The sequence below is a fragment of the Vitis riparia genome, unplaced genomic scaffold (genome assembly GCF_004353265.1).
Source record: "Vitis riparia cultivar Riparia Gloire de Montpellier isolate 1030 unplaced genomic scaffold, EGFV_Vit.rip_1.0 scaffold392_pilon_pilon, whole genome shotgun sequence".
NCBI classification, from domain to species: Eukaryota; Viridiplantae; Streptophyta; class Magnoliopsida; order Vitales; family Vitaceae; genus Vitis; species Vitis riparia.
In genome coordinates this window covers 5,227-31,741 of record NW_023269673.1, presented here as the reverse complement: position 1 = coordinate 31,741, position 26,515 = coordinate 5,227, and the positions used below count along the sequence as shown (strand labels likewise).

The window sequence follows — 26,515 nt, the reverse complement described above, 5'->3', positions numbered from 1 at the left end:
AAACTCATAGCACTCACCTTTGAAAATGGGAATTGCTGGTTGAGACACACTCACCATACTGCCGTTGGTTGTTGCCATTTTTCGCCCAGTTCAGAAGGAACCTGGCTGCTCTGATACCAAAATTGTTGGACAAAAAAATAAGACAAAACAATAGCAAGGAAAAAATAGAGCTCTTTAACTCTAAAAAGCAGAGCTTCACCAAACCAAAAAAAATGCTTCTGGATATTTTTATTGCAGTTATTAATTCCACAACAGCAAACATGTCTATTTATAAAAAAAACAAAGAGGACACAATCTGCCCCACTACACCACTAACACTTGACCCACTACACCCACTAACTCGATTTTAGCAACAAGCTCCTTATTTGACTAACTCAACCATAAGAATAGGAATATGCCAACAGCCACTTTGAATCAGTCTTCAACACACCTGGATTTTGCCTGTTCAGACCAGCAATGGCTACTGTATTAGTGTGCCCAACATTGAACTGGAAGTGAATGAGACCAATAGGAAACACAAATACATCCCCCTTGTTGAGGACTTTGCTAATGAGACGGTTTTCAGGGTTGGACGTGACAAAGCCAACGTAGAGGGTTCCCTCCAAGACAGTTTGATGTAGGACAACCCTAGGATGGTTGCCTACACTCAAGGGTAGGTGGGCTAGGGTTTTATTTTTAGGGTGGAAGGAGAGGAACAAGGAATAAACTTTATGGTAGAGAAAATTATAAGATAAGAAATAGAGAGAAAGAAGAAACAATGAAGAAAAGATGGAAAACCTTAGAGTCTCACTAAGGCCTACTAGGAGTCTCACCTAGAAGAAAATCAATGGAGTCTCACCATTGAGGGTTGCAACCTTGCAATGAAAGAAAGTATAATATTATTCATCAAAACTCATTCCTTTGATTTACATTGATTAGCCTATTTATAGGTTTCTCTAAGAAATCCAAAGTCGACTAGACTCTAATAACCTATTATGATTCTAATTCTAATTATAACATCCAAAGTCTACTAAGACTCTAATAACCTATCATGACTCAAATTCTAATTATATTATAACTCAACTAGGTAATCCTAATTAGACTCCAACAAATATTAATCCTAATTTAATTCCAAGTAATGTTAATGCTACTTTAATTACAACTAATACTAATTCTCTTTCTTGATATATATCTTGAATGTTCATCCTCATCACAGTTAGGATCTCAGTAGCACGAGGGTGAGTGTGAGGAGGGTTTTGGCCATATGGTTCATAGTCAATACGAACGATGGATATGCCAAGAGTGTTGAGTCCCTTTATTTTGTCAACATTTACGGTAGTGACATTTGACCCTACTTGATTTATGTGTTTCCTGGCTTATCCAGGCCTGGAGAGAAGAAACCCTCGGCCATGGTCAGCTTTGGGTCCTTGCAGAACTTTCCATTCACAAAAACTGCATGAAAAAAATTAAAGAAAGGTCATTAGTATCAAAATATATTCATCATATCAATGAAAAGAGTAGTACTGAAAATAGCTATACGATCATTGGTTGCTAAAGAAATGTTAGACATGTAAAGCAATCCTGTAAGCAGTAAGGACATTATTTGTCTCCATAAGTTACATTGAATTGCTTCTCCCATCTTTTAAAAAATTATGGACATTACTCAACTGGAAGAACCCTAGATTACTGGATTTGATCAGTTCTTTTATTCTTCTTGAATATATTCCATATTGGGATACCTATACAATAGTACAAGGAAGTTCTCAAGACATGAGACCACTTCTTTGGCATTCAGTTTCAAATTCTTAAGTACTACAAATCTGTGATTCTACTTGTCTATCATGTTCATACCATAAAATGTATTTTTATATGTTCTCATTATTATATATCATATCACATTATTAATATATGTATAATATATAGAATATTTATCATTCATAAGATTATGGAGTGTGTGAGCGTGTATAACCATTAATTTTTCGCATTTTTTTAGATATATTGTTGCTTATTTTGTGCCTTCTTCTCCAAATTTTTATAGCAGGTAAAAAAATAATTCAAGGATTCTGGTGTTTCCATGAAATCCTTTTCCAATCCCTACATTATCTTTTCTGCTTGTATAAAAGGCAAGCATGCTCAATTTCATTCAATTTCAGCTCCATTTTGTGTCAAAAAGATAACCAATTAGTGGATGTAGTGTATTTCTTGACCGGTGTTTTTAAAAACTATTGAGGCTTATGCCTTAAGGCTTGCATCAAGGTGAGGCATTGTGAATTAGCCTTGAGGCTATAGCCTTATTATTGGCTTATTGTGAGTTTTAAGCATCATCCTATGAGGCTTACAACCTTGAGGCTATAGTCACAAAGTTGTTAAGGCTTAAGCCTCAAATACTCAATGGGTTCTTATGGGTTTGGGGGCTTTTTACGCTTTTCACATATATTTTATAAGTGGCTTTAGCCTCAATAATCAATGGTTTTTAACGTGTCTTGTGCTTTGTATACTTTTGTTATAGATTAATAAGTTAGTCTTGACGCAAGGTTGAGTTAAAACCTTTTACAAGATAAGGGCCAAAACAGAAAAAAATAAATTAATGGTACGGCCTAGAGTTGGCTCAATAGTAGAGCTTGAAGGTCTTCTTCTTGGTTTTTGAATTTCCAACACCATTTCAATGTAGGAATCACGAACACAAGACATCAGTTCTCTGTTCCAAGCTTCAATTAACAGATTTTCAGCATCAGGCCGTGCCTCAACTGCAGCTTCTCTATCCTAGCATTTAAAGAGATAACGACCTCCATTGTGACGGACGTGGAAACATCCAATAACAGTGACAGGCATGTTTATGTCACTGGACAAAGGAAGAGGACACATAATGGAGTTTGAGTTTGATAGATAAGAGTCAGCAGGATGGCCATTCCGGGATATATGTGCTGCAACTCCAGCAACAGGAGTCAAGTTGTAAGCCAAATACCGCTTATCAAGAGCCATATTTCTTGTTTGCCCAGAACCCAATAGCCAAGGAGATCGTATCCATTGTATAAGCATGACCTCTTATCAAATAAAAAATCCTCCAAAAAAAGATTCTCTTAAGCCCCAACTGAAGTGCATTCAAGTCTCATGCCAAAATAAAATAAGAATTAAAATCAGTAAAGGTAATGAAATTGAAAACTAAAACTAATTAAAATCATGCAATTAAAAACATTATGCCTATTATGGGTACACCAAAAAATAAAAAAAATAAAAAAATTAAGATATCATTTTACGCAATTAATAACATCAATCTCATGCAATATTCTATAAAATAAATAAATAATAACTAAATAATAAATAAATAAATAAGAAATCAAGTATACGCAAGTGTTAAAAATGCAAATAATGTAAATTATGTAAGTCATGTAGGAATTACCGAAAAGTGACATAGGTGGGTCAGGATGCCTAAGTGGACCTAGTGAACCTAAGTGGGTCAAGATGTGCCTAAATGGGCTTAGGGTGCCTAAGTGAGCCTAAGTCTAAATCGAGACTGCCAAATATCATAATAAGGGGTTAGATAATCCCTCAACCAAAGTAAGTAGTATGAGTAGGTATAGGCCACCAAGGAACTACTGTGGAGCATTGGAAATAAACTTAAAGACATGTGCTAAAAGGACAAAATTGAGGGTCTACAAATCCATTGGTAGATTTTCTTATGAAATGCTCTTGATTGATTATATTGTATGTATTCAATTCTTTTCATTTGCTTTTGTTAGAAAGTACTTTTCTTTTCTTTAGACTTGGTGCATATCTTAAACGGTTTCAAGTTTAATTTGTTAATGAGTGTGTTTACTCGGGCACCAATGGCAGCTGGTCTACCCTTTCTCAATCCATACAAGAATAAGGATGTTGATTTCAGTCATGGTGTTAACTTTGCAGTTGCCGACTCTACCATCATGCCCACGACTTCCCCCACCCATGACCACATAATTCTGTCATCTGTCACCCTAGTTCACTTGAGATACAACTCCAATGGATGTCTAGGCATCTCAGATAAAGGTAATGGGATATTTAACTTGCTTAAGTAAGACTCATCCATTGATCTTTTAGCTGATATGGAACTTGTGCTTTATAGACTGTGCAGAGAAGCTTGCTCCTTCATGGTTGGGATATTGGAGGCAATGACTATAATTGCAATGCAATTTTCTCTTATTTTGTAATTTTTAAATTGGTGTTTAATAAAATTTAATACGCATCACATAATAACTTAAGTAGATTTTAACTTCAACTATTATTAAGTTGTTAACTTAAAAATTATTAATATTTATTTTTTATTGTAAGTATCAAGTTTTTCGTGTAAAATTAACTTAAAATATAATTTTGTAAAATTAAATCATTAAATTGACATATTTAACCTCATTAATTCTAACTAATATTTATTTCATTGATTTTAATTCATATTTATTTTTATTAATTTTAAACAATATATTTATTTATAAAAAATCATATTTAAAATATTTTACCCATATAAGATGACCATAAAATATTTATTATAAAAAAAAAAATGAGTCATTGATATGAAATTATAATGGTAATATATACTCTTATTAGTATGGAAATATAAAGTAAAAATGATTTGAAATTAAGAATAAGTGAATTATTTTAACATATTACTTAAAATTCAAAGTAACTTTAAATTATAATATTAAGTTATTTTACCAGTTACATTTAATTTATTTAATGACTTAATTAAGTTATTAAGTCATATTAAGTGAATAAGTTGATTTTTCAAACAACCTCTAAATATAATAATGTCAATCATTTTTCATGAACCGGTTGTCAATAGATAGCCAACTACTTGTGCCTTAAGTACGTAGTTGAAAAATCCTTGGTAAGTTCTAGGTTGCCTCAGATTGATGAAAATTTGGGATAAATTTAAAGATTTGGAAAAAAATTGGAGATTTTCTGCTATGCTCATTGGGCTTGCCTCAGTTACAAAAGCTTTGACTATTATTCTAATTTAAAGTCTTGAGATAATGTTCTGGTGAGAATCAAGAAACCCTTCCCATGAAAAAATACCAATTAATTAGATAAAGTCTTGAGATTAGCCTATTTTAATTTATATGGTAGGCAGATAGACTTTCTAAGTCTTCAATGGATAGCATTTTTCTACCGTAAAGATTGAACCATTCTTAAACAACTACACCCATTTCTCATCCTTTTTTCCACAACTCATGCTCTAGACTTCAGAGTGGATTCTACGTAATCTTCGGGTTTTAGGACTTCTTCCAGGGTAAAGCTAAGGAGTAATCTGTGGACAGACAATATATACTCAGTTTGTGATTAGTGTCATGACCCATTAGATCATTATGAGAAGCTGGGGTCTGAAGTTTGTTCCATGACTGCAAATGTACTTTCCTCCCACTTGTTATCAGCATGGAGTATATGAAGAAAACTTCAGATGAAGCAAAAGGCATCTTTCCATTTCTGAAATGTAAGAAGTTGTAGCATTAGGACTTGCCTAATGTTCCTTTTATTTATCACCAATTCTGCCATAGCAGTATGCTCGAAGGAACAGTATAGAAGTTTCTGGACAACTTGTTAAGTATTGCTTCTTAGTCAATATGATGCATATCCTGTATACAATCAATTGAGCAGCTGGGATTTTTCATCCAGATCTTTTTTACAAGCGAAATCTAGCTCAAAGAGTTGGATAAGATTTTTTGAGACAAAGAAAGAGGCTAATCCAGGATATTGTATAGAGATGGAGACAGAAAAAGATGGTTTAACAGACAAACTGCTTTATTTTAATATTAGGACCAAAGTCCACATCCAAAGAGCTACAAAATAACCCTCTTACTATGTTATGGTTATGATGAGGGAACATAACAAATGCTACTTAAAAAACTAAAAACCAATGGTTCATAGCTTCTAGAGCTATATATTTTGCTAGTGGTTGTCCCACTAGAACCTTGACTGAAGGTAGCTAACCACTTTCTTGTCAACTGGAAGGCCCTTGTGAGAACATCAGGATTGATGGGTGGATCTGATCCAAATACTGCATTGGCTATGGTGATAACACCTGGATTTTGGCTGCTCAGACCAGCAATGGCTACTGCCTTAGTCTTCCCAACATTGAATTGGAAGTGAATGAGACCAATAGGAAACACAAAAACATCCCCCTTGTTGAGTACTTTGCTAATGAGGCGGTTTTCGGTGTTGGATGTGACAAAGCCAACGTAGAGGGTTCCCTCCAAGACAGTTAGGATCTCGGTGGCACGAGGGTGAGTGTGAGGAGGGTTTTGGCCATATGGTTCATAGTCAATACGAACCATGGATATGCCAAGAGTGTTGAGTCCCTTTATTTTGTCAACATTTACAGTAGTGACATTTGACCGTACTTGATTTGATGTGTTTCCTGGCTTATCCAGGCCTGAAAAGAAGAAATCCTCAGCGACGGTCAGGTTTGGGTCCTTGCAGAACTTTCCATTCACAAATACTGCATAAGAAGGGATAAAGAAATTAAAGAAAGATCACTAGTATCAAACCATATTCATCATATCAATAAAAAGAGTAGCTCTGAAAATAGCTATAAGATCAATGAGTTACTAAAGAAATACCAGCATCCTTGGGCTCATCAATGGCAACACAGGTGTCCTGGAGTGGGCTTGGATCGGAGGCAGAGGCAAGAGAGGAAACCAATGCCACGAGGGCAACAGTTACCAGGAAACTAACACCCTTCTTCATTGTTAGAGTAGTATCTCCAACAATCACAAATCTTTGTGTTGAGAACTTGAGGTGAGGGGTGAGAAATTTTGCATGGGAAACATGTCAATTTATAGACAGGAGTCCTTGAATTAGTCTTTTGTTTTACCAGCATACACCATGCATAAACTAACCAAGTCTTCAATGAATAGTTCTTTTTTTTTTAACTTTCAATGATGAATGGTTCTTCTACAACTACTCCCAGTTGTTTTTTCTTTTCCCGGTTACTTATCTAGAAGATTGTGTGCAAAAACTAAACTCCAGCTGTGTTAGACATCTTCAACTTAGTATAAATCTGCTTGTAGAGGAAGTGTCTTACAAAGATCTAGTCTCAGAAGGCTATCCGAAATGAAGTCAAAGTATTCAGGTTGCATTAATTAGTAGCATATAATACGGCAGAGCTTCTTATTTTCCCAGTACCCAAATTTTGAAAACCCTTAAAAGTGGTTTATGGACAATCAAATAGAAGATTGTAGAGTAAGTGCAGGCTAAGACTAGACAATAACTCTTGTTCTTCTTTATATTTCTTTTCTAAATCTTGTTGAAGTGAAGACCCTTGTATTCATATGCAACTGGTAAATGAATTTAGTAAACCAACCAATGACCATGCACTTGAATTAGCATGTATGCATTGCCCTGGTCAGTTTTCAAAACATAGACGCGATCATCTCTCTCCCTTTCTGCATTGCCTTAGTCAATTTTCAAGGCATAAATGCATAGAAAATTATGTACCAATAGAAAACCTCCAGAGGTTTTAGCTTCTTGGAGTCAAATTTTGGGTACTCCCCATTTGTCTTTTTTAATTTTGTAATTATGTTGAATTGTTTAATTAGTACTGATCTAGAAGATTTCCAGCCGGCTTCTCTAATTGGAAATTTCAACAACCATGTCATTTTCATGAGCTTACATTTTGATTTATCTAGCATATTAAGTTGGACGATGTATCTAAGAAAATAAAATTACATCATCTAGGAAATAGAAAACCCGAACCTGTGTCAATCTACTATATTTTGATATTATTAATTTGGAATATATATATATATATATATATATATATATAAGGTTGCCTTCTATCTAAACTTGTATCTGAGTATCAGGGTGCCTTTATTAAGTTAAGGGCTTTAGCGCCAGACAAAATAATATTGGATTGGCATCGGAGCTTGTTAATTCGTTGCAGCTGAAAGCTAGAGGTGGTAACATTCATTGGGTTGAAATTGGACATTCGGAAGGCGTATGACACCAATAAATGGCACTTTTTATCATAAGTTCTCGCTATTATATATATATATATATATATATATATATATATATATATATTTTACTAACAAATTAAAATTGAAGTAGAAATCACAAATTTAACTTTTTTAAAGAAAAATAAATTATAAACCCTTCTTGTTGAGTCAGCATATACAATAAAAAATTCTTAGTATCGAGAACCTTTGACTTTAAAGTAATATGAACAAAAACAAAACAAACCTTTGACTTTAAAGTGATATGAACAAAAACAAAACAAATGTTAATATTTTGTAGCAAAAGTTATTGTTTCACACCAATATCCTAAAGAAAAAATTTTCTCATATAAAATACTCATTTGATCCAACTCCTATCTAATTATTTTTTGTTGTTAATAAAATAATGTGCGTGAATATGATCATGTCTTTTCAAGAAGATTCATTTGAGATCGTTAATCTTGTAATTTCTCAAAATAAAATAACACCAAAATTAATATATTCGAAATTTTTATTAGGTTTAAAACAAAAGAACTTGCCAAATCCAAGTAACCATAAATCCTAAATACCATGAAACAAAAGAAAGCTGACTGCAGACAAGAATGATAGATAAACAAATAAAGAAACAAGCATCTCTTTTACTTTTCCTTTTCCTTTTTTATTTTTTTTAATCAATTAATTTATTATTATTATTATTATTTTGTACTACTTCACTTTAAGAATAAAGATATACAAAATGGCTACCTATGTGGATGATGTTGGATTGTAAAGTTTAAATTAGTTTTGTTGCGTTTCTCTTGGGATGTTGGGGGGAGAATTTTTTATTTTTTCTTATGAATGATGAGTTTACCCCCATTATATATTTAACATTATTATGTTTTTAGGGTGTTTTTAGAGGACACAACTTCAATTGAGAAGAGTTTTTTTAGAGTTTCATCATTATACTCCTCTTTTCTTTGACTAGTGGATTCTTGAATGTTGATGCACTTTGTCAATGTAGGGATCACATTGAGTATTGAATCATGTTAAAAATCTCGTGTTTAATTTTCTTCTCATATGTGTGCATGATTTGTGATTCATTCCCAATTGGTGTCTCAGTTGATTCATGTCCAGCTGGTGCTCTTTGATTGAGAAAGTAATCAACAAAATTTATAACCTATATCATCATGCATTAGGATAGCTTAGCTAATATAACATAGTGGCTCTAGGATCGTTCACTGGGAAGGGTTTTCAACTCTCAACTGATACCAATTCAAAGTAAATTGGTGCTTTTTCATTTCAAGGTTAGCTTAAGAAATAAAACACAAACTTTGTTTAAATGAGGTTTTGTTTAAAGCTAACTAAAAAGAAAGTAATGGAAATTATTTATGAAGAAAAACATTCCTTGGAGGTTTAGGTTCACAGGGGAGGCTCCTTATGCAAAAACAGAGCTCTGGTCATTTGGTTCATTTCCTCGCATTAGAGAATTAACATATAGTCAATTCTCTAACCGGTGCTGTACAGATGTATCCTTTAAATGGATTTCAGCTCTAATTCCCTCTCACTGATGCAACTTCCAATGGCTCATGCCTCTCACCTAGCATTTGCCATTCAAGGCGATCTTTAACTTTGAACTTCCCTTCTCAAGCTCGCAAGAGATAACTAATGGATGTCTCCTTGGAGTCCAAAAGCTTACCAAGTGTTGGCAATTCTAAAAAATCCTACCTCCAAGTCACTTCCCAAAAGCTCGCAAGAGATAAACAAGTGCATCTCCATAGACGGAGATCACGTGCCTTACCAAGTGTTGGCTCAAGTGACTTGAAGGTGTTTTAAGTTAACTAAAAACATAGAAATCATTAAAGGATCACACTTTCTCTTCATTAATGGCTGAAACTACACAGCTACTAATTCTTGCACTTGGAACCTTTCCCGGCAACCTTAACTCCAAGGAACTAAAAGTCTAGCCATCATTCTCTGAGGAATCTTCCTCAGAGCTTGTTTAGCTAGTAAGAAAACTAAAGAGAAAACAATTATATGAAGGAAAAACAGAGCAAGTGCTTTGTGAAATATATTTCTTTCTTTCGTCGAATACATAATCGATATCTTTGTAAAGAAAATTACAAACTATATATATGAGGTTATTCACCCTTTGTACTTACTTAAAGACTAAGGAATCCTATGATAGGTGGGTTACAAGGAGACTTAAGGGATTTAGACATATCTAAAGCAAAATATCTCAGGATGTCGGTCGGAAATATCGGGAAGCTTCAGGAAAGTTTCAAGAGAACACCGCAGCACTGTACACTGAGAGAAAAACTCTCCGGGTAAGCTCTATCAGTGGATCCGGATATGTCTAACCGGAGAAGCTGAAACGTCCTCCTCTCCTATCTGGATGTGAGATATCCGAATGTAAAATGTCGGTGCAACCAGGCTATCCGGATCAACTCCATCCGGATTCCCCCAAGAGGACATTCGCCGCCATGCTATCCGGAGCAACTCCATTCGGATTCCCTCAGAAGGACATGTGGCGTGTTCCCCTATCTGGACTCCCTCAGGGAGAAGCACACGGCACTCGTGAACATCACACCCGGACGATAACATATCCTATCCGGATATGTTGTCCGGATGGAAAACATTGACTAAAGTGAGCAAGCCTTACTACAGCCCACGTTTCGCCGCCATCCTGTCCGGACATCTTTTACTCCTTGCATTCCGGATTTGCTTATGGCAAAGGACTTCAAAGCTTCGGTTCTACATGTTTCTGAGCTTTCCATTGCTTTTCCATGGATTCCAAAGAACTCTCCTCAATCTCTGATTGCTTTGGTGATCAAAAAGCTATCAAAACACCAAAACTTAACACAATTAGATTAGAATTGATTGCAAGGTTACTTAATATGTTAATTGGGTTAAAAGGTGATAACTACTACTCAAAAGCATTTAAAAGAGTTAATTACAGGTTATCAAATAGCACTTTGTGAGTAGTAATCAATTTGGTTAATAGATAAAACTAGGATTTTTTGTTGTTCTCTAATCATGAAAAATTTGTAAAGTAGTTTTGATTATTTTCACACTCTTCCACCCCATCTTTTGCATAGTAATTAAATTGAGAAAGACAATTAAAGACGATAAGAGTGAAATAATAAACATATGATTTTATTATTATTATTATCATCATCATTATTATTATTATTTTATTTATAAAATAATAGTATTTGTGAGAGTTTCTTAAACACGAAAAATAGTATTTGAAGGTAAATAAATGCAATTTTTGAGAATGATCATATGATATAATTCTTATATATGAGCCCCACATTCCCAAACATCATTTACCCTTCATGTTCTCTCTCTCTCTCTCTCTCTCTCACTCTCTCTCTCTCAAATATGATATTGTAGACCCTCCATTTTGTCCCTTTAGCACATGTCTTTAAATTCATTTTTAGTGCTCCATAGTAGTTCTTTGGTAGCCCATTGCTACTCATACTACTTACCTTTTTTGAGCCACCTCGGATACTTTGGTTGAGGGATTTATCTAGTTCTACATTATGACCTTGGTTGCCCTTCAAGTTTAGATTAGACTTCACTTAGGTACACTTTAGGTTGGACTTAGTTAGGCCCACCTAGTCTCACCCTAGGCCCGTATAGGTACACTTGGCCCATTAGGCATCACCATAGGCCTATTTAGGACACTTAGTTCACTTAGGCCCACTGAAGCACACTTTGTCCATTAATGTAGACTTAGACACCGTCCTAAACATCCTAGACACCTCCCAACTTGCACACATTCACCTGAGATTACCTTAGGCATGTCCAGAATAAGTCACTTGGACACTTCTTTTGGCATAGTTCACTTAGGCATGTTCTTGATTTTATTTTTCCAAGATAAGATGAGTATTGACTTGACTATATATTGCATGAAATGGATTTTTTTATTTTTATTTTTGAGGGTTTGAGTTTGACATTTAAACTATTATAATCTGTTGCATCAATTGCATATGTCCAATATTTATTTTTATGCTTTTATCAATTTATTTGTTTTTTTTCTCAATTATTTATTCATTCTTTAATTCCATGAATTGACATCTTGGATTCTATAGCTATGTGATTTGATTTTCTACTTGATTTTATTCTACTCCCAATTATGTGATTTTTCTTTGAACTTTATTTTATTTTTTATTTTTATTTTTATTTTTAATTTTGCATGGGAGCGATCAAGGAGAGGGGATCACAGCTGAAGAGGAGCAGCTTGCAAGGTGGGGGGGACCATATACAGTGCGTAGAGAAAAAAAAATGGGAGAAGAAAGGGGAAAAGCAGATGCCGAGAAAACAACAGACTGACCTCTCATCAAACCTAAGCCCAATCTCCAAGTCACTCACCTCAAAGATTCTGATCTATTCACTGTGTAAAATTTCTTCACATCTGCTGAATCAAAGGCATTCGTTAAGATTGTTGAATCAATGGGCTTCACCCACCAAGGAACAAAAGGAGAACACTATCAGGCACAGGAATCGACAAAGAGGCCCAGATTCTCTTCCAAGAGCCATCCTTAAGTGAAAAAAGACAACAAACTACTGGATATGGGCTGCTGCTACTCATGTTAGTACCGCTGCTTGTAGTGCTCGGATACCGTTATCTCCTCTGAAGATTGAAACTAGAGTTAAATGAGTTACGGGCCAATTTTCTGCTTGATGAGCTTCCAGAAGCAACTTAAGAAGAAAACTAAGCTATTGGAATGACAGGAACTGCCGAGGGTTTCCTATTCGATCGATGTAAGTGGCGGCATGGGCTGTAGGCCAGTCTTTGGCCGAAGAGAAGGTGCCATGTTACCCATTGGATTATTAGCGGGAGCCATATAGACTTCCCATATCCACGCGCATCTCCAAAAAGGAAATAAAAATATTCCATGGGAGTGGGCTGCCATATAAATAAGAAGAGAAGGAACAGAAGAGAGGATTTTTTTAGAGAGAACACGCGGAGGATTTTTTTTCCAGAGAGGACACGTACAGTTTTGGGGGAGCAGAGGACTTCAGACAAAACTCGGACTGCCACTACACAGGTTAGTTTCGTTTTCGATAAAGCATTTTTTTAGTTTAGATTTTAGTTCATTAGTTTAATTAATTCTTTGTGATGAATTCTTTTAAATCTTGATCCGTACTATTTTTTTATTATTTTATTTTTTATAAAATTAGATGTATTTTTTTTTTCCTTAGTTCATTAGCTCCATGCTAGTTTATTCTAATCTATATGATAGTTAAATAAAGTTCGTGTTTTTAATTCTAGTTAGTTTAATTTTAATTTGTTTTTAGTTTAAATGTATTTGTTGACTTTAATTCTTTAGTTTAAATAATCATGTTAAATAAAGTTCGTGATTTTAATTCTAGTTAATTTGTTTTTTAGTTTAAATGTATTTGTTGATTTTAATTCTTTAGTTTAAATAATTATGTTAAATAAATTTCATGTTTTTAATTCTAGTTAGTTTGATTTTAATTTGTTTTTAGTTTAAATACATCTATTGATCTTAATTCTTTAGTTTAAGTAATCATATCAAATAAAGTTTGTGTTTTTAATTCTAATTGGTTTAGTTTTAATTTGTTTTTAGTTTAAATGCATTACCGATCTTAATTCATTAGTTCAAATAATTGTGCCAAATAAAGTTGTGTGTTTTTTTTTAATTCTAGTTAATTTGGTTTTAATTCGTTTAGGTTTTAATGCATTTGTTGATTTTAATTCATCAGTTTAAATAATCTTATTAAATAGAATTTAGTTTTAATTTAGTTTGAATTTAATTTATTTTATAATTGGAATGCGTTCATGATTTTAATTCAATTGTTTGATTAACCCTCTTAGATAAATTCCATATTTTTAATTTCGACTTTAGTTTAGTTTTGATTTGCTGATTTATTTATTTGTTCTAGTTTAAATATATTTGTAATTTCAAATTTGATAGTTTAGCTGATCTTATTAGATGATGTTGATGTTTTTTTTTAATTTTAATTTAATCTAGTATATTATTTCTTAGTTTGAATGTGTTCACGCGTTTCTGATTTCATTAATTTTGATTTTAATCCATTTATATCCAATTTTGTAGTTGATTATAATTTTGGTTAATTAATCTAGTCAATCACATGTTGTTATTTTCATATTTTCAGTATGACATATTTTGGTTTCGATTTATTAATATTTAGTTTGAGTTTTTTTAGGAATTTTGGATAGTCAATATTCTAGTCAATTGCATGTTATTGTTTCCATATTTTCAAATTTGCTAAACTTTGTTTTTTTGATTTATCATATTTTGTTAGAGTGTTAATTTACTTTAATCGATCCCATATTATTATCTGCATATGTTTGTTGTTAACCCTTGATTGATTTTTATCTTAATTCATGCGACTTCTCAAAATCTAGATGTCAATTTTGGTTAATATTTATGTTAGTTTGTTTGATTAGGAAGTCATTAGTTTGTTGCCTTGGTAATTGTTGGTCAAATCCCTTTTTTAAGGCTACTGGAAACCCATGAAAGTTGACCCTATTCTCACCACTTTAATTGACATGATTGTCTAAATCTCTATTTTGCGATTTAGTTTTCCTTTGGGTTGCCTATGTTTGATGCTTGAATATTGTCTTTTGAAAATCATCATTTTCCTATTTTTAAAAGAAACCTTTCCTCAAAATGTTCCTCCTTAAAGTGCATTTAAAAAATTCATTTAGAGTCTTTAGAATCAAAATCTTTTTTTTTTTTTTTAAATAATAATATGCGACCATGTTTTGATCGGTTTGCATCTTTCTCAGCTTCCAATGAAAATTTGGTTTTGAATAAGACACGAATCCAAGCTTGTGGTCCCAAACAAATGAGATAATTTTAAGCTAAATTCGTGTATATCGATTGGGGAATTTGTGAAACCTCTACATAAGAAAATCTTTTTAAAACTTATTTTTTGCAACGACCTTTGTTACTCATTGAAACCATATCTATCTATTTTTAAGAATTGTATACAAGATGTGTGTGATACTTGATTATTTTGTATATTCTTATTATTTTTTCTATGCTAATTAGATATGCATGTTAGGATTTCTTATTTTATTATTTATTATCTAACCCCCTATGTCCTGAGGAAGCGTATTATGAGTTATCTATGCTATCCAGGTATGCCCCCCTATCACTTACCTTCTAAATTCTGTAAACATGATTGTCATTGTGAATTATGCCTATGTTTGATAGTGCTTGGGTGTCTTGATGTTTGTTATATTGTTCGATTATTTATGATGAAGTGCATGTTGGGTGATATACTATCTAAACTAACCTTTGATGTTTTGTGATAGTGCTTAAGAAGTGGTTCAGGTACGCACCCTAACTCTTCTTTATTGTGATTTGATTTTGTTTGACATGCTATTTTTTTTAAATCACCTTAGTTACCTCAATATCTATAATTAACCAATTAATTACCACATTTCCCTCAACTTAGTCAATAGAGACCTTTTTAGGGCTTAGAGGGGTGTTACCTCTTAGAGGTACCTTCCCAATAAGTAACCTGATCCCCGAACCTAGATTCGGGTTTTTCAAAGACACGTTTTTTCCAAAAATTATGGAGTCATTTTTTCAAGTTTTATTTCTTATTTTATTTTTCCTTTAAAATAAAATAAAATAAGTGGCGACTCCGACTTTTCCAAAAATTAATTTTTCACCAAATAAAAGCGAGTCTCGCTGATTGAGTGAGAGCGCACATGAAAAATACGGGCCCACAGATATAAGAAGCAAATTTTTATTTAATTAAAAATTTTAAATATTTATTTTTAATAAAAAAAATTCTAAATTATAGTTCTCAAACATAAAATTCAAATAACAAGAAAATTTATTCTGCTAGCTTCTATACTTTCCACTCTTACATTCAAAAGTCAAATGCTATCACATAATATGTACGATAAGCCCATCAGCCATTTTTCATAATAGCATCACAAATCCATTGTTTCCAGCAATCTTTTGAGAAATTAAGCAATGACCACCAACACCATTTGATCCCATATTTAGCTCTCATAGATTATTTTCACTTGTTTGTTTCTTCCTCTTCTTCCAAGTACATGCGATGGTCATCCGCTTAAGACAAAAGCTTTGACTAGGATTTTTATACTTGCAGCCTCCCTTATATGAGCAATCAGCTCAAATGTTTATTTATGGTTTTTGATAGTGAATTTATTTATGTATTATGAGAGAAAGGGATTGTCACACCCCAAGACCCACTCCAAGGGCATGACGATCATTTCACACTTCAAACCCGAAGTCTTACAGTGCAACCTGACCTAAACAATTATCTTGTAATCAGAAATTACCAATTACCAAATACCTGTTCAGAGTAGCGAAACAAAATCTAAAATCCTCAAAATTCAATTTCAAAACTAAAACATCCACTATCCAAAATCCATTGTCCAAATATTTGCAAACTTAAACAATTCAAGTACTAAAACAAATTTCAAAATCTCCAAAACTCAACTTTGAACTAACATAAAATTTAAAGGATCAATATCCAAATAGCTTCCAAATACCAAAAGATCCAAATGAACATAACTAATAGTTAAACAAAATCCAACATAAAATCCTAAGTCAAATCCTAATGATGACCATTCCTCAGCCTAGCCATCACTCCTCACCTGAACTAAGGGTACCTAAAAAGTAGTCAACAAATAGGAATGAGCTCACAGCCCAATAAAGAACATTAATGCAGTCCATGGATTAAATATTTCAAATTCACTTGCAAAATAGGAGATATTGTAATCAATCATTTTCATAAACCTTTGAGTTAATTTTTTTTTTTTTTGCCAATACATTCAAAATTTCTAACTGTATGCATTTATTTCTGATTCAAACATTTTCATATCAAATTCAGTCAAAACATTCTCATAATTTATTTACTCTGGTCATCACACATCAAAAGGTGCCTAGTTAGGTGAGACTTTTCAAATGGGTGGCTAGCCTCAAATTGTTCCTTTAAGGTGGACGAAACCAAATACTACTAGTACTAGTAACCTTTAACCGAAACCCCTAGAGGCTAGGGTTCAAATCAATTACATTCCCCACCAAGAAATGTAAAGGTCAACTATTATATCCCATTGACAAGGGCCAAAAGTCAAAAGTCAACTATTATATCCCGTTGACAAGGGCCAAACAAACCAGAGTCAAATATTTATTTCATTTATTCAAATTTACAACATATAATATCTCCACATTTATTTGTCAAAAACAAATATAAAATTCTAACATACTTTTCATGCAAAACAAGTTTGATTTATGCATAAAATGGAATATAACTCAAACATTTTCAAATAATGTATATATATATATATATATATATATATATATATATATATATATATATATATATATAAATTGTTTAAAAAAATAAATTAATAACTGCATTAATTTCCCTTACCTCAAATAAGCACTCCAAATCTTGAAAAGTTTGACCCCAAAATTTACTTCTCACCTAACATAACAAAAAGGTACTATCAACACTATTGACTATTCATTTAAAATAGGTTTGGGAATCTTAGAATTTATTTATTTATTTATTTATTTTTAAGTCAATATTATTATTACAAAAATTATTTTCCAACTTTTTAACCAATAACAATTTATCCTCAATAATTTATTTCTCTTTCCTAAACTAAATTGAATTTCCTAAAAATATTTATTTACAATAATCTCTTTCATCACTTTACATAAGAATTTATTTCTTTAATTATTTATTCCAACTTTTCCTAGGACCTACCTCATATTTTAATAAGATTATCCTACAATCCTCAATATATTATTTTTCTTTTCCACCCTCAATATCACAAGTCATTGACTTTTCAACCACATAACCAAACCCACACATAGTACGTCTCCATGATCTCCACATTTTCTTTTTAATCACTATTCTACCACATGTTTTTTTTTTTTCTATTTATTTATTTCAAAACCTCACTTTCCACACCTATCCTATCATCTCCAGAACACACCACCCATTAAACATTAAATAAGAAAACATATACTCCACACCCAACGGATCCACACATTCCCATTGCTGTTTATTTATTTAATCCTTAATTCTACGGGGCTTTACGCTGACACAACTATCACACGTCATCCACCACGAAATTAATTAATTTTTTTTTAAGAAACATAAACCCTAATCTAGATTGGGGTTTCCTACCTAAGGTTAAAAATATAACGAATAATTAAAATAAGATCTAAGAATTATAAAACAAAAATCTTACCTAGAGAAATCTGTTCTTCAAACCCTAGATCTGAAAGTCTTATGTCCTCTGGTATTCTGTCAATAGGAATGAAAATTCAGATAAGAATAGAAAGGATTTTTCCCTTCTTTTTTTTCAATTTATACGTAGGGTATTTATTAGGAAAAATTACCTTTTTCCCTCTCTTTCATTTTATTAAAATAATTAATTCACTAATATTATTATTATTATTATAAATTTCCTATCTTATCCCTATATAAAATGTCTGGGCATTACAGGGATGCTTAACAAACACATTTAAACTAAGCTGTTAGGTTGTCTCCAACAGTCCAATCCGTGTCTCCTGGTGAGAAATGAAAAACCTCGGATACCAAAAATGTCAAATTTATTACATACTAGTCCTTAGATTAGTCTATGTTTTATGTATACATGAGTAAGCAAATAGGCCTGCAAGTGTTCATATATTGACTTTCTAAGTCTTCATTAATGGATTGAATTTTTCCAATTTTATGTATACATGAGTAAGCTGTTAGGTTCATCTATTTTTTTTCCACGACTCATACATGCTCTAGAGACTTTAGAGCACTGGGTTTTAAGAATTATTCCAGGGAAATCTATCAAGCAACTGGGACTTATTTTCCAGTTGTTTTTAACAAGTAAAATATCAAAGATTTGGATAAGATTTTTTTAGACAAACACAGGCTAATCCTGGGTATAGTATTGAGAGATAGAAGTACAGAAAAAGATGCGTAGCAGACAAACTGCTTTATTTTAGTAGTATGGCCAAAGTCCACACCAAAATTACAAAATAAACCCTCTAAATCATTATACTTGAAAACAAGCAGACCAATGGTTCATATATAGCTTCTTTATATATATAGTTTCTTAGTTGTTGTCCCATCAGAACCGTGACTGAAGGTACTTAACCACGCTCTTGTCCAACTGGAAGGCCCTTGTGAGAACATCAGGATTGATGGGTGGATCTGATCCAAATACTGCATTGGCTATGGTGATAACACCTGGATTTTGGCTGCTCAGACCAGCAATGGCTACTGCATTAGTCTTCCCAACATTGAATTGGAAGTGAATGAGACCAACAGGAAACACAAAAACATCCCCTTGTTGAGGACTTTGCTAATGAGGCGGTTTTCAGTGTTGGATGTGACAAAGCCAACGTAGAGGGTTCCCTCCAAGACAGTTAGAATCTCGGTGGCACGAGGGTGAGTGTGAGGAGGGTTTTGGCCATATGGTTCATAGTCAATACGAACCATGGATATGCCAAGAGTGTTGAGTCCCTTTATTTGTTCAACATTTACGGTAGTGACATTTGAGGCTACTGCATTTGATGTGTTCCCTGGCTTATCCAGGCCTGAAAAGAAGAAATCCTCTGCGACGGTCAGCTTTGGGTCCTTGCAGAACTTTCCATTCACAAATACTGCATAAAAAGGGGAAAAAGAAGACAGGTCGTTAGTATCAAACCGTATTCATCATATCAATAAAAAGAGTAGTACTGAAAATAGCTGTAAGATCAACGAGTTACTAAAGAAATACCAGCATCCTTGGGCTCATCAATGGCAACACAGGTGTCCTGCAGTGGGCTTGGATCAGAGGCAGAGGCAAGAGAGGAAACCAATGCCACGAGGGCAACAGTTACCAGGAAACTAACACCCTTCTTCATTGTTAGAGTAGTATCTCCAACAATCACAAATCTTTGTGTTGAGAGCTAGAGGTGAGGGGTGAGAAATTTTGCATGGGAAACACGTCAATTTATAGACGAGAGTCCTTGAATTAGTCTTTTGTTTTACTAGTATATCACATGCATAAACTAACCAAGTCTTCAATGAATAGTTCTTTTTTAAAAAGAACTTTCAATGATGAATGGTTCTTCAACAACTACTCCCAAGTGTTTTTCTTTCTCGGTTACTTATCTAGAAGATTGTGTGCAAAAACTAAACTCCAGTTGTGTTAGACATCTTCAACTTAGTATCAATCAGCATGTAGAGGAAGTGTTTTACAAAATGAAGTGAAAGTAGTCAGGTTGCATTAACACAGCAGAGCTTTCTGTTTCCCAGTACGCAAACATTGAAAACCCTTAAAAGTGGTTTATGGACGAGCAAATAGAAGATTGTAGAGTAGGTGCAGGCTTAGACCAGGCAATAACTCCGGTTCTTCTTTATCTTTCTTTTCGAAATCTTATTGTTAAAGTGAAGATCCTTGAATTCATCTGCAACTGCCAAATGAATTCAGTAAACCAACCATGGAGTCCCTTGCACTTCGAGAGAATGTTATTAATAAAACCATCCACCTGAGACTTCTAACAACATCCATTCTTAAGCTTGGGTGATGCCTAAATTAGTCCTTAAAATACACATTACGAAAGCTTTGGGTCCTTGCCGAACTTTACATAATTCACAAATACTGCATGAAAAGAAATGTTTATTAACAGATCCAATTGTGTGGCGTGTCAGTGTTTATTTCCAAGTCCATCTTTTGCTTAGAGTATGCACATAGAGTTTGCCAAAGAAAAAGAGCTTTTAAAAAAACATTATGCATGAATTTTGAATTATGCAACCCAATCAACTCAATCAGCTCAATTTTTTAAGAAAAATAATAAATTATATTATATCTATATATATATTTTAATTTTTAGAAAGATATATCAATTTATTTTTTACTTTTTGTTACTATATTGGAATTTTGTCTTATTTATTATTTAAATTTTTATTTAAATATATAGAAAAAAGCATTTTATAAAACATTATGCATGGATTTTGAATTATGCAACTCAATCAACTCAAATTTAACTTGATTAACCTAAAGTCAACCCAAACTTAGAGAAATGAGGTTAAGTTGGGCTTGGGTTGAACACCTCAAGTCAGAGGTTGAGTCATAAAGTATTAGGTTTCTAGGTGTAAACCATGGTTTTAAAAACAGGACCGGACCCGCCGGTCCGACTGCCGGCCAGTCACGGTTTCGGTCCGGTCCAGTCAATTAACCCAAAAAGAGGTTGAATCGGAATCGAACTGGCTGAATCGGCGGTTCAATTACCCCCCCTTCCCCCTTCTCCAGCAACCTTTCAGGGAGCTGCCATTGTTGTCGGCACGGAGCTCCACCGTCCGCATGGAGCTGCCACTGAAACACCCCCACCCTACCCTCTTGTAGCGCTGTGAAGCCCTCCCCTAGTGGCCCCTCCTCCAACAACCTCTCTCAGAGCTGCCCACTGTCGTCGGCATGGAGCTGCCACTGAAACACCCCCACCCCACCCTCTTGCAATGCTGTGAAGTTTTCCCCCGGCTGCACCCGCAGTAAACCCCCCCCCCCCCCCGGTCGACATCGACTGTAAATCCCTCTCTCCCCCACCCCACGTGTTAAAAGTTAAAACCCACCCCCAACCTCCTGCCCTCCTGTGCTGTTAGGTTTTATTTCAAGACTGGAGATGTTTATTGTAGAGATTCCATTGATTCAACTCACTACCCTATTTTTCATCAGGTTTCTTATCTCTGATTCTTGCAATGATTGTTTTCTATTAACTAGTTTCTTAATGTTTTCTTCAGTTCAATAACTTTGCTTCCTGATCATGCAGATGGAAGGTGTTCGTGTCTTCTTTCCAGGTGATTGGGAGGCATCTGGAATGGATGGCACATCTTATGCGGCTGAGGATTTAAAGAAATGTCTTGAGGGTTTGGCGCAGCACTTGTTTGGCAAACTTAGATCAGAAGATTGTCTTAATCAAATGCAAACTTAATACTATCTGTTGATGCTGCAGAGGGAAATATGGTTTGAGGATTACCAGATCTAATAATTCCAAATATGGGAAATATTGTGAGTAAAAAGGGGAAAAGAATAAAATAATAAATACAATTTTTTTTACCATTTTCAATATATTTTCATATTTAAATAATATATACATTTTGTTTAATAAATTTAAAATATTAATACATTTATATAAAAATGAATAAGTAATATCATAAATATTATTAATTTTTAATTATATATATTTTAAATATTTTAAAATTATTTTTTAATTTTAATAAAATATAAATTATCTATGTATGACGTTACCGGTTCGACCGCGGTTCAACCACCGGTCCGACTAGTGAACCGTGAATCTGTAACTTATTCGGTTCAATATCCGGTTCGGTTCTGAAAACATTGGTGTAAACACATACTACACATTGTTGACTTAAACAATGTAGGTGGCTTATTTAATCATTGACTTTTCATGGTTTTTCATCTTCCACTATGAGTTTGTGGGCCCTCCATGGATAATGTGTATCACAAGCTTGATAGTCATAAGTCTGACAAGTACAAGCCTGACTTCAATTATTTAACTATCTCTTTTTAATTATGGGACACCAAAGAATATTCAACATAAGAGAGAGAAAATTTTACATAGAAAACTACCCGCACAATAAATAGATGTAAAAATTATTAGGTTAAAGACCTCAAATCACCAATCCACTATATGAAAGTACAATCCACTATATGAAAGTCTCACTCCCCAACCCTTACATTGCACTTCATGTTCACAACGTAGGACCACATTTACTCCTAATGGATCTTCCATATCTCCATCTTAACCCAATAGAATTGAAAATCATTAATCTTCTTTAGGAGTTTTGAGAATGAGAAGGCAAATTAGGTTTTTTCAAACATTTGCATCAAACCAAACACGTTATTAGGTAAGGTATTTATAAGCTTAGGAACCTGGTGGACCGGATCTAGAAACTTCCCAAAAATAAAGCTTTTTAAAATTGGAAAGATGGACCTCCAAAATTCTAGAGAATTCTCTACTATAGGCACTTGAGCGCTATCATCAATGCTTGAGCACTCTCCTTAGCACTTAAGCACTCAAAGAGATTTTTAAGACTATTATAAAAATATTTTAACTTAGTTTTAAAGACTTTGATCCACACCATGTCTTCATAAATAACAATGTCTTTCCTAGACTTTTATATACTTACCTATGTCATTCCAGTTGATCATGCGGAAACCTTGAGTCTTCAATAGAGAGTAAGATACAACCTAAAAAGACCCTAAGTCAAAATAAATGAAACAAAATTATCAATCTTAAACTAGGTTGTTTACATCTAACATTTTTCATAGGCACCATTAGTTAGGCAATTACAACTTTTCAAGTGGTGTATGAACTTTTGTGCTAAAGCTATCATTGGTTGGTCAAGGTTCTCACGACCGGTAGTCAATAGATTTTGAAGAATAACCCTTGTAGGTGGGATAAATCAATGTTTGTACATTCTAACTATCGTGGCTTTTAGACCACACCCTCCCTAGCCGACAAAGTTACACAACCTTGTGTGGGTGCGATCTATTTTTCTCTTTGTAGCCTTTTTTGGTGCCTACCTAGGTTACATATCCCAATCGGACTCCAATGTTCAACCTCAAGTGTTTCGCCACTCCTTGCAAATTTAGGAGTTCTTTATGTGAATGGTAGGGTAAGCTCTTGGACAAAAGTATATGTATGGGTCATGGCCATGTGCCCAACTGTATTCAAGAAGGCTAGCAAGCAATTGTTAGGTCAAGGATTCCTTTAGGCTATGTTTGGTTCTCAAAAAATTTGAGGGAAAATGCTAAGGAAAAAAAATATAAAAGAAAAGTAGAAAGAAATAAAAAGTGAAGGAAAAAAAAAAGTTAAAAGTCGATAAATTATTTTTATTTGCTATTTCAAACGCATTTTACTTATTTTAATTTATCGATATAAAGATTAAATAATTTAAAAATATATAAGTTTTTAACTAATTTTAATTGTATTTGATTTTCTTTAATATTTTTTATAAGCCAACCAAACATGAAAAAATCATTTTCCTTTACATTTTTTTTTCATAGTATTTTCTGGAACCAAACACAACCTTAAGGTTAAAATCTTCCCAAATGGGTGTTGTCCTTTATTTTATACTAGGGGCCTACTAGAATTGTAAAGAGGTGTGGTTCGTTCAAATTTTGGAGAAAAAAATTAGTCAAATCAAAATGATAGGTTTATACTTAAATAAAAACCAAATGAATCTTCTAGTGATGGAAAAATTAAACCAAACCAAACTTATTTAAAATCAGTTTGGTTCGGTTTAGATGATTGGTTGGATACAAATTACATTAGATCTTAAATCCAATTTATTTTTAAATTAAAGTAATTATAACCAACTTAGGCTTAACCGACAAATACATTTAAAATTTCTAACCCAAATATAACAAATGAATTTAAAATTGATTTGACCATGGTTTAATAATAATTAATAGTCTTAATACATTTTTCAAATTATAAGTAATAATAATTAAATAAACATTAAACATTGAACAATTATAAATTACAAGAAATGAAATCTTTAAAATATCGATTTGATTCAGTTTTTATTGGTTAGAAGATAAAAAAAAAAAAAAAACAAAAATTAAACTGATAAAGTCAAGTTTTAAAATTCTTTAAGTGAACCAACTTTTATAGTTATTAAAAGTCGAACCAATTTCATCGATTTTAGTTGGATTAATTGGACTAATTTTATTAGTTTTTCCGTTTTACTTACGCCCGTAATGCCTACTCAAAAGTCATGATTACTGTTAAACTAATGAGATGAAAGAGATGCTTTAACAAACACCTTTAAACTATGTCTTAATTACAAGAAAACCAACACAGTTGATAGCTGTTAGGTTGTCTCCAACCGACACAATCTATGTCTTTTGATGAGAAGCAAAAAACCGTGTTCATATTAGTCTATGTTTAATGTATAGATAGGGACATGCCAAGTGTTCATATATAGAGACTCTCCAAATCTTCAATGGATGCATTTTTCTATTTCAAAATTAAGTCGAATCATTCTTCAACTACTACATCCATTTCTCATCTGTTTCTCTCAAGACTTTCCAAGTCAAGCTCTCTCTCTCTCTCTCTCCCTCTCCCTCTTTCCCTCTCTCCCTCTGTATTAGCTTTCTCACCAATGACTCAGCTTAAATCCACGGGTAAAGCTCAGTAAACCTGTCAACAGGCCTTGTTCTGTTTGATTGTATATCATACAACTGGTCAAATGTTCTCATCTCCCGCTTGTGATCATTTCTGAAGAAAGCACTCTCAGTCATTGTGAGTTTCTCTTTTGTAGCATTTTCCCAGATTTAACACGAAATTATATCTTCCTTTTAATAGTCAGAACTTAACCATCGGTATATGCCAAAGAAAAAGGAAAAGAAAAGCCATTGAAAATAGTTTATGTTTGAGAACATGCCATGAAGTATTGCCTCTGAACTGATTTATTTTGTCCATATATCCCATGACCAATAACGCAACGGAGATTTTGTATCAGTTGTTTTTGACGATTTTATACACAAACATGGGCCAATCCTGGATATAGTTTTGAGAGAGAGAGAGAGAGAGAGAGAGAGAGAGAGAGATGATCAACAAACTGCTTTATTAATATTAATTAAGCCTTAGCTCCACAGCAGAAGAGTTACAGAAAAAAAGGGAAAAAAAAAAAGCCCTCTTATTATACTATGATAATTATAATGAGGGAACATTGCAAATAGTCACTTGAACAGCAGAAATCCTCTTCATGTATTTATTTTCTTAATTCTCACTTAGTTGTTGTCCGACGAGAAGCGTGATTGAAGGTCGTCAACCACATTCTTATCCAACTGGAAGGCCCTTGTGAGAACATCAGGATTGATGGGTGGATTCGATCCAAACACTGCTTTTGCTATGGTGATTACACCTGGATTTTGGCTGTTCAGACCAGCAATGGCTACTGCATTAGTGTGCCCAACATTGAACTGGAAGTGAATGAGACCAACAGGAAACACAAATACATCCCCCTGGTTGAGGACTTTGCTAATGAGACGGTTTTCAGGGTTGGACGTGACAAAGCCAACGTAGAGGGTTCCCTCCAAGACAGTTAGGATCTCAGCAGCACGAGGGTGAGTGTGAGGAGGGTTTTCGCCATATGGTTCATAGTCAATACGAACAATGGATATGCCAAGAGTGTTGAGTCCCTTTATTTTGTCAACGTTTACGGTAGTGACATTTGACCCTACTTGATTTGATGTGTTTCCTGGCTTATCCAGGCCTGGAGAGAAGAAATCCTCGGCCATGGTCATCTTTGGGTCCTTGCAGAACTTCCCATTCACAAAAACTGCATAAAAGAAATTAAAGAAAGGGCATTAGTATCAAAATATATTCATCATATCAATGAAAAGAGTAGTACTGAAAATAGCTATACGATCATTGGTTGCTAAAGAAATACCAGCATCATTGGGCTCATCAATGGCAACACAGGTGTCCTGCAGTGGGCCTGGATCAGAGGCAGAGGCAAGAGAGGAAACCAATGCTATGAGAGCAACAGTTACCAGGAAACTAACACCTTTCTTCATTGTTAGAGTA

At 33.7% G+C, this 26,515-nt stretch overlaps 2 protein-coding genes and 1 pseudogene across 3 annotated transcripts; all 3 read right to left on the bottom strand.

Annotated features, from left to right (window-relative positions):
- Nucleotides 1-1,371: 1,371 nt before the first annotated feature.
- LOC117909807 (germin-like protein subfamily 1 member 17) lies at nt 1,372-26,515 on the bottom strand. Of its 2 annotated transcripts, none has more exons than XR_004650467.1 (2): nt 26,379-26,437; nt 1,372-1,431 (listed from the first exon to the last, which is right to left on the bottom strand). XR_004650467.1 is itself a non-coding variant. In XM_034823859.1 (2 exons), the coding sequence occupies exons 1-2, from the start codon at nt 26,503-26,505 to the stop codon at nt 25,717-25,719; spliced, it is 678 nt and encodes a 225-aa protein (XP_034679750.1). In that variant the 5' UTR covers nt 26,506-26,515; the 3' UTR covers nt 25,534-25,716. The 2 variants fall into 2 exon arrangements, 1 of the variants encoding a protein (XP_034679750.1); XM_034823859.1 differs by lacking the exon at nt 1,372-1,431 and adding an exon at nt 25,534-26,267 and having other exon boundaries at nt 26,379-26,515.
- On the bottom strand, nt 5,908-6,720 carry LOC117909808 (annotated as a pseudogene).
- Nucleotides 18,855-19,854, bottom strand: LOC117909809 (germin-like protein subfamily 1 member 14). Its single transcript, XM_034823861.1, is given in 3 exon segments — nt 18,855-19,262; nt 19,265-19,576; nt 19,693-19,854. Coding segments are annotated over 3 exon segments (660 nt in total). The 5' UTR covers nt 19,820-19,854; the 3' UTR covers nt 18,855-19,041.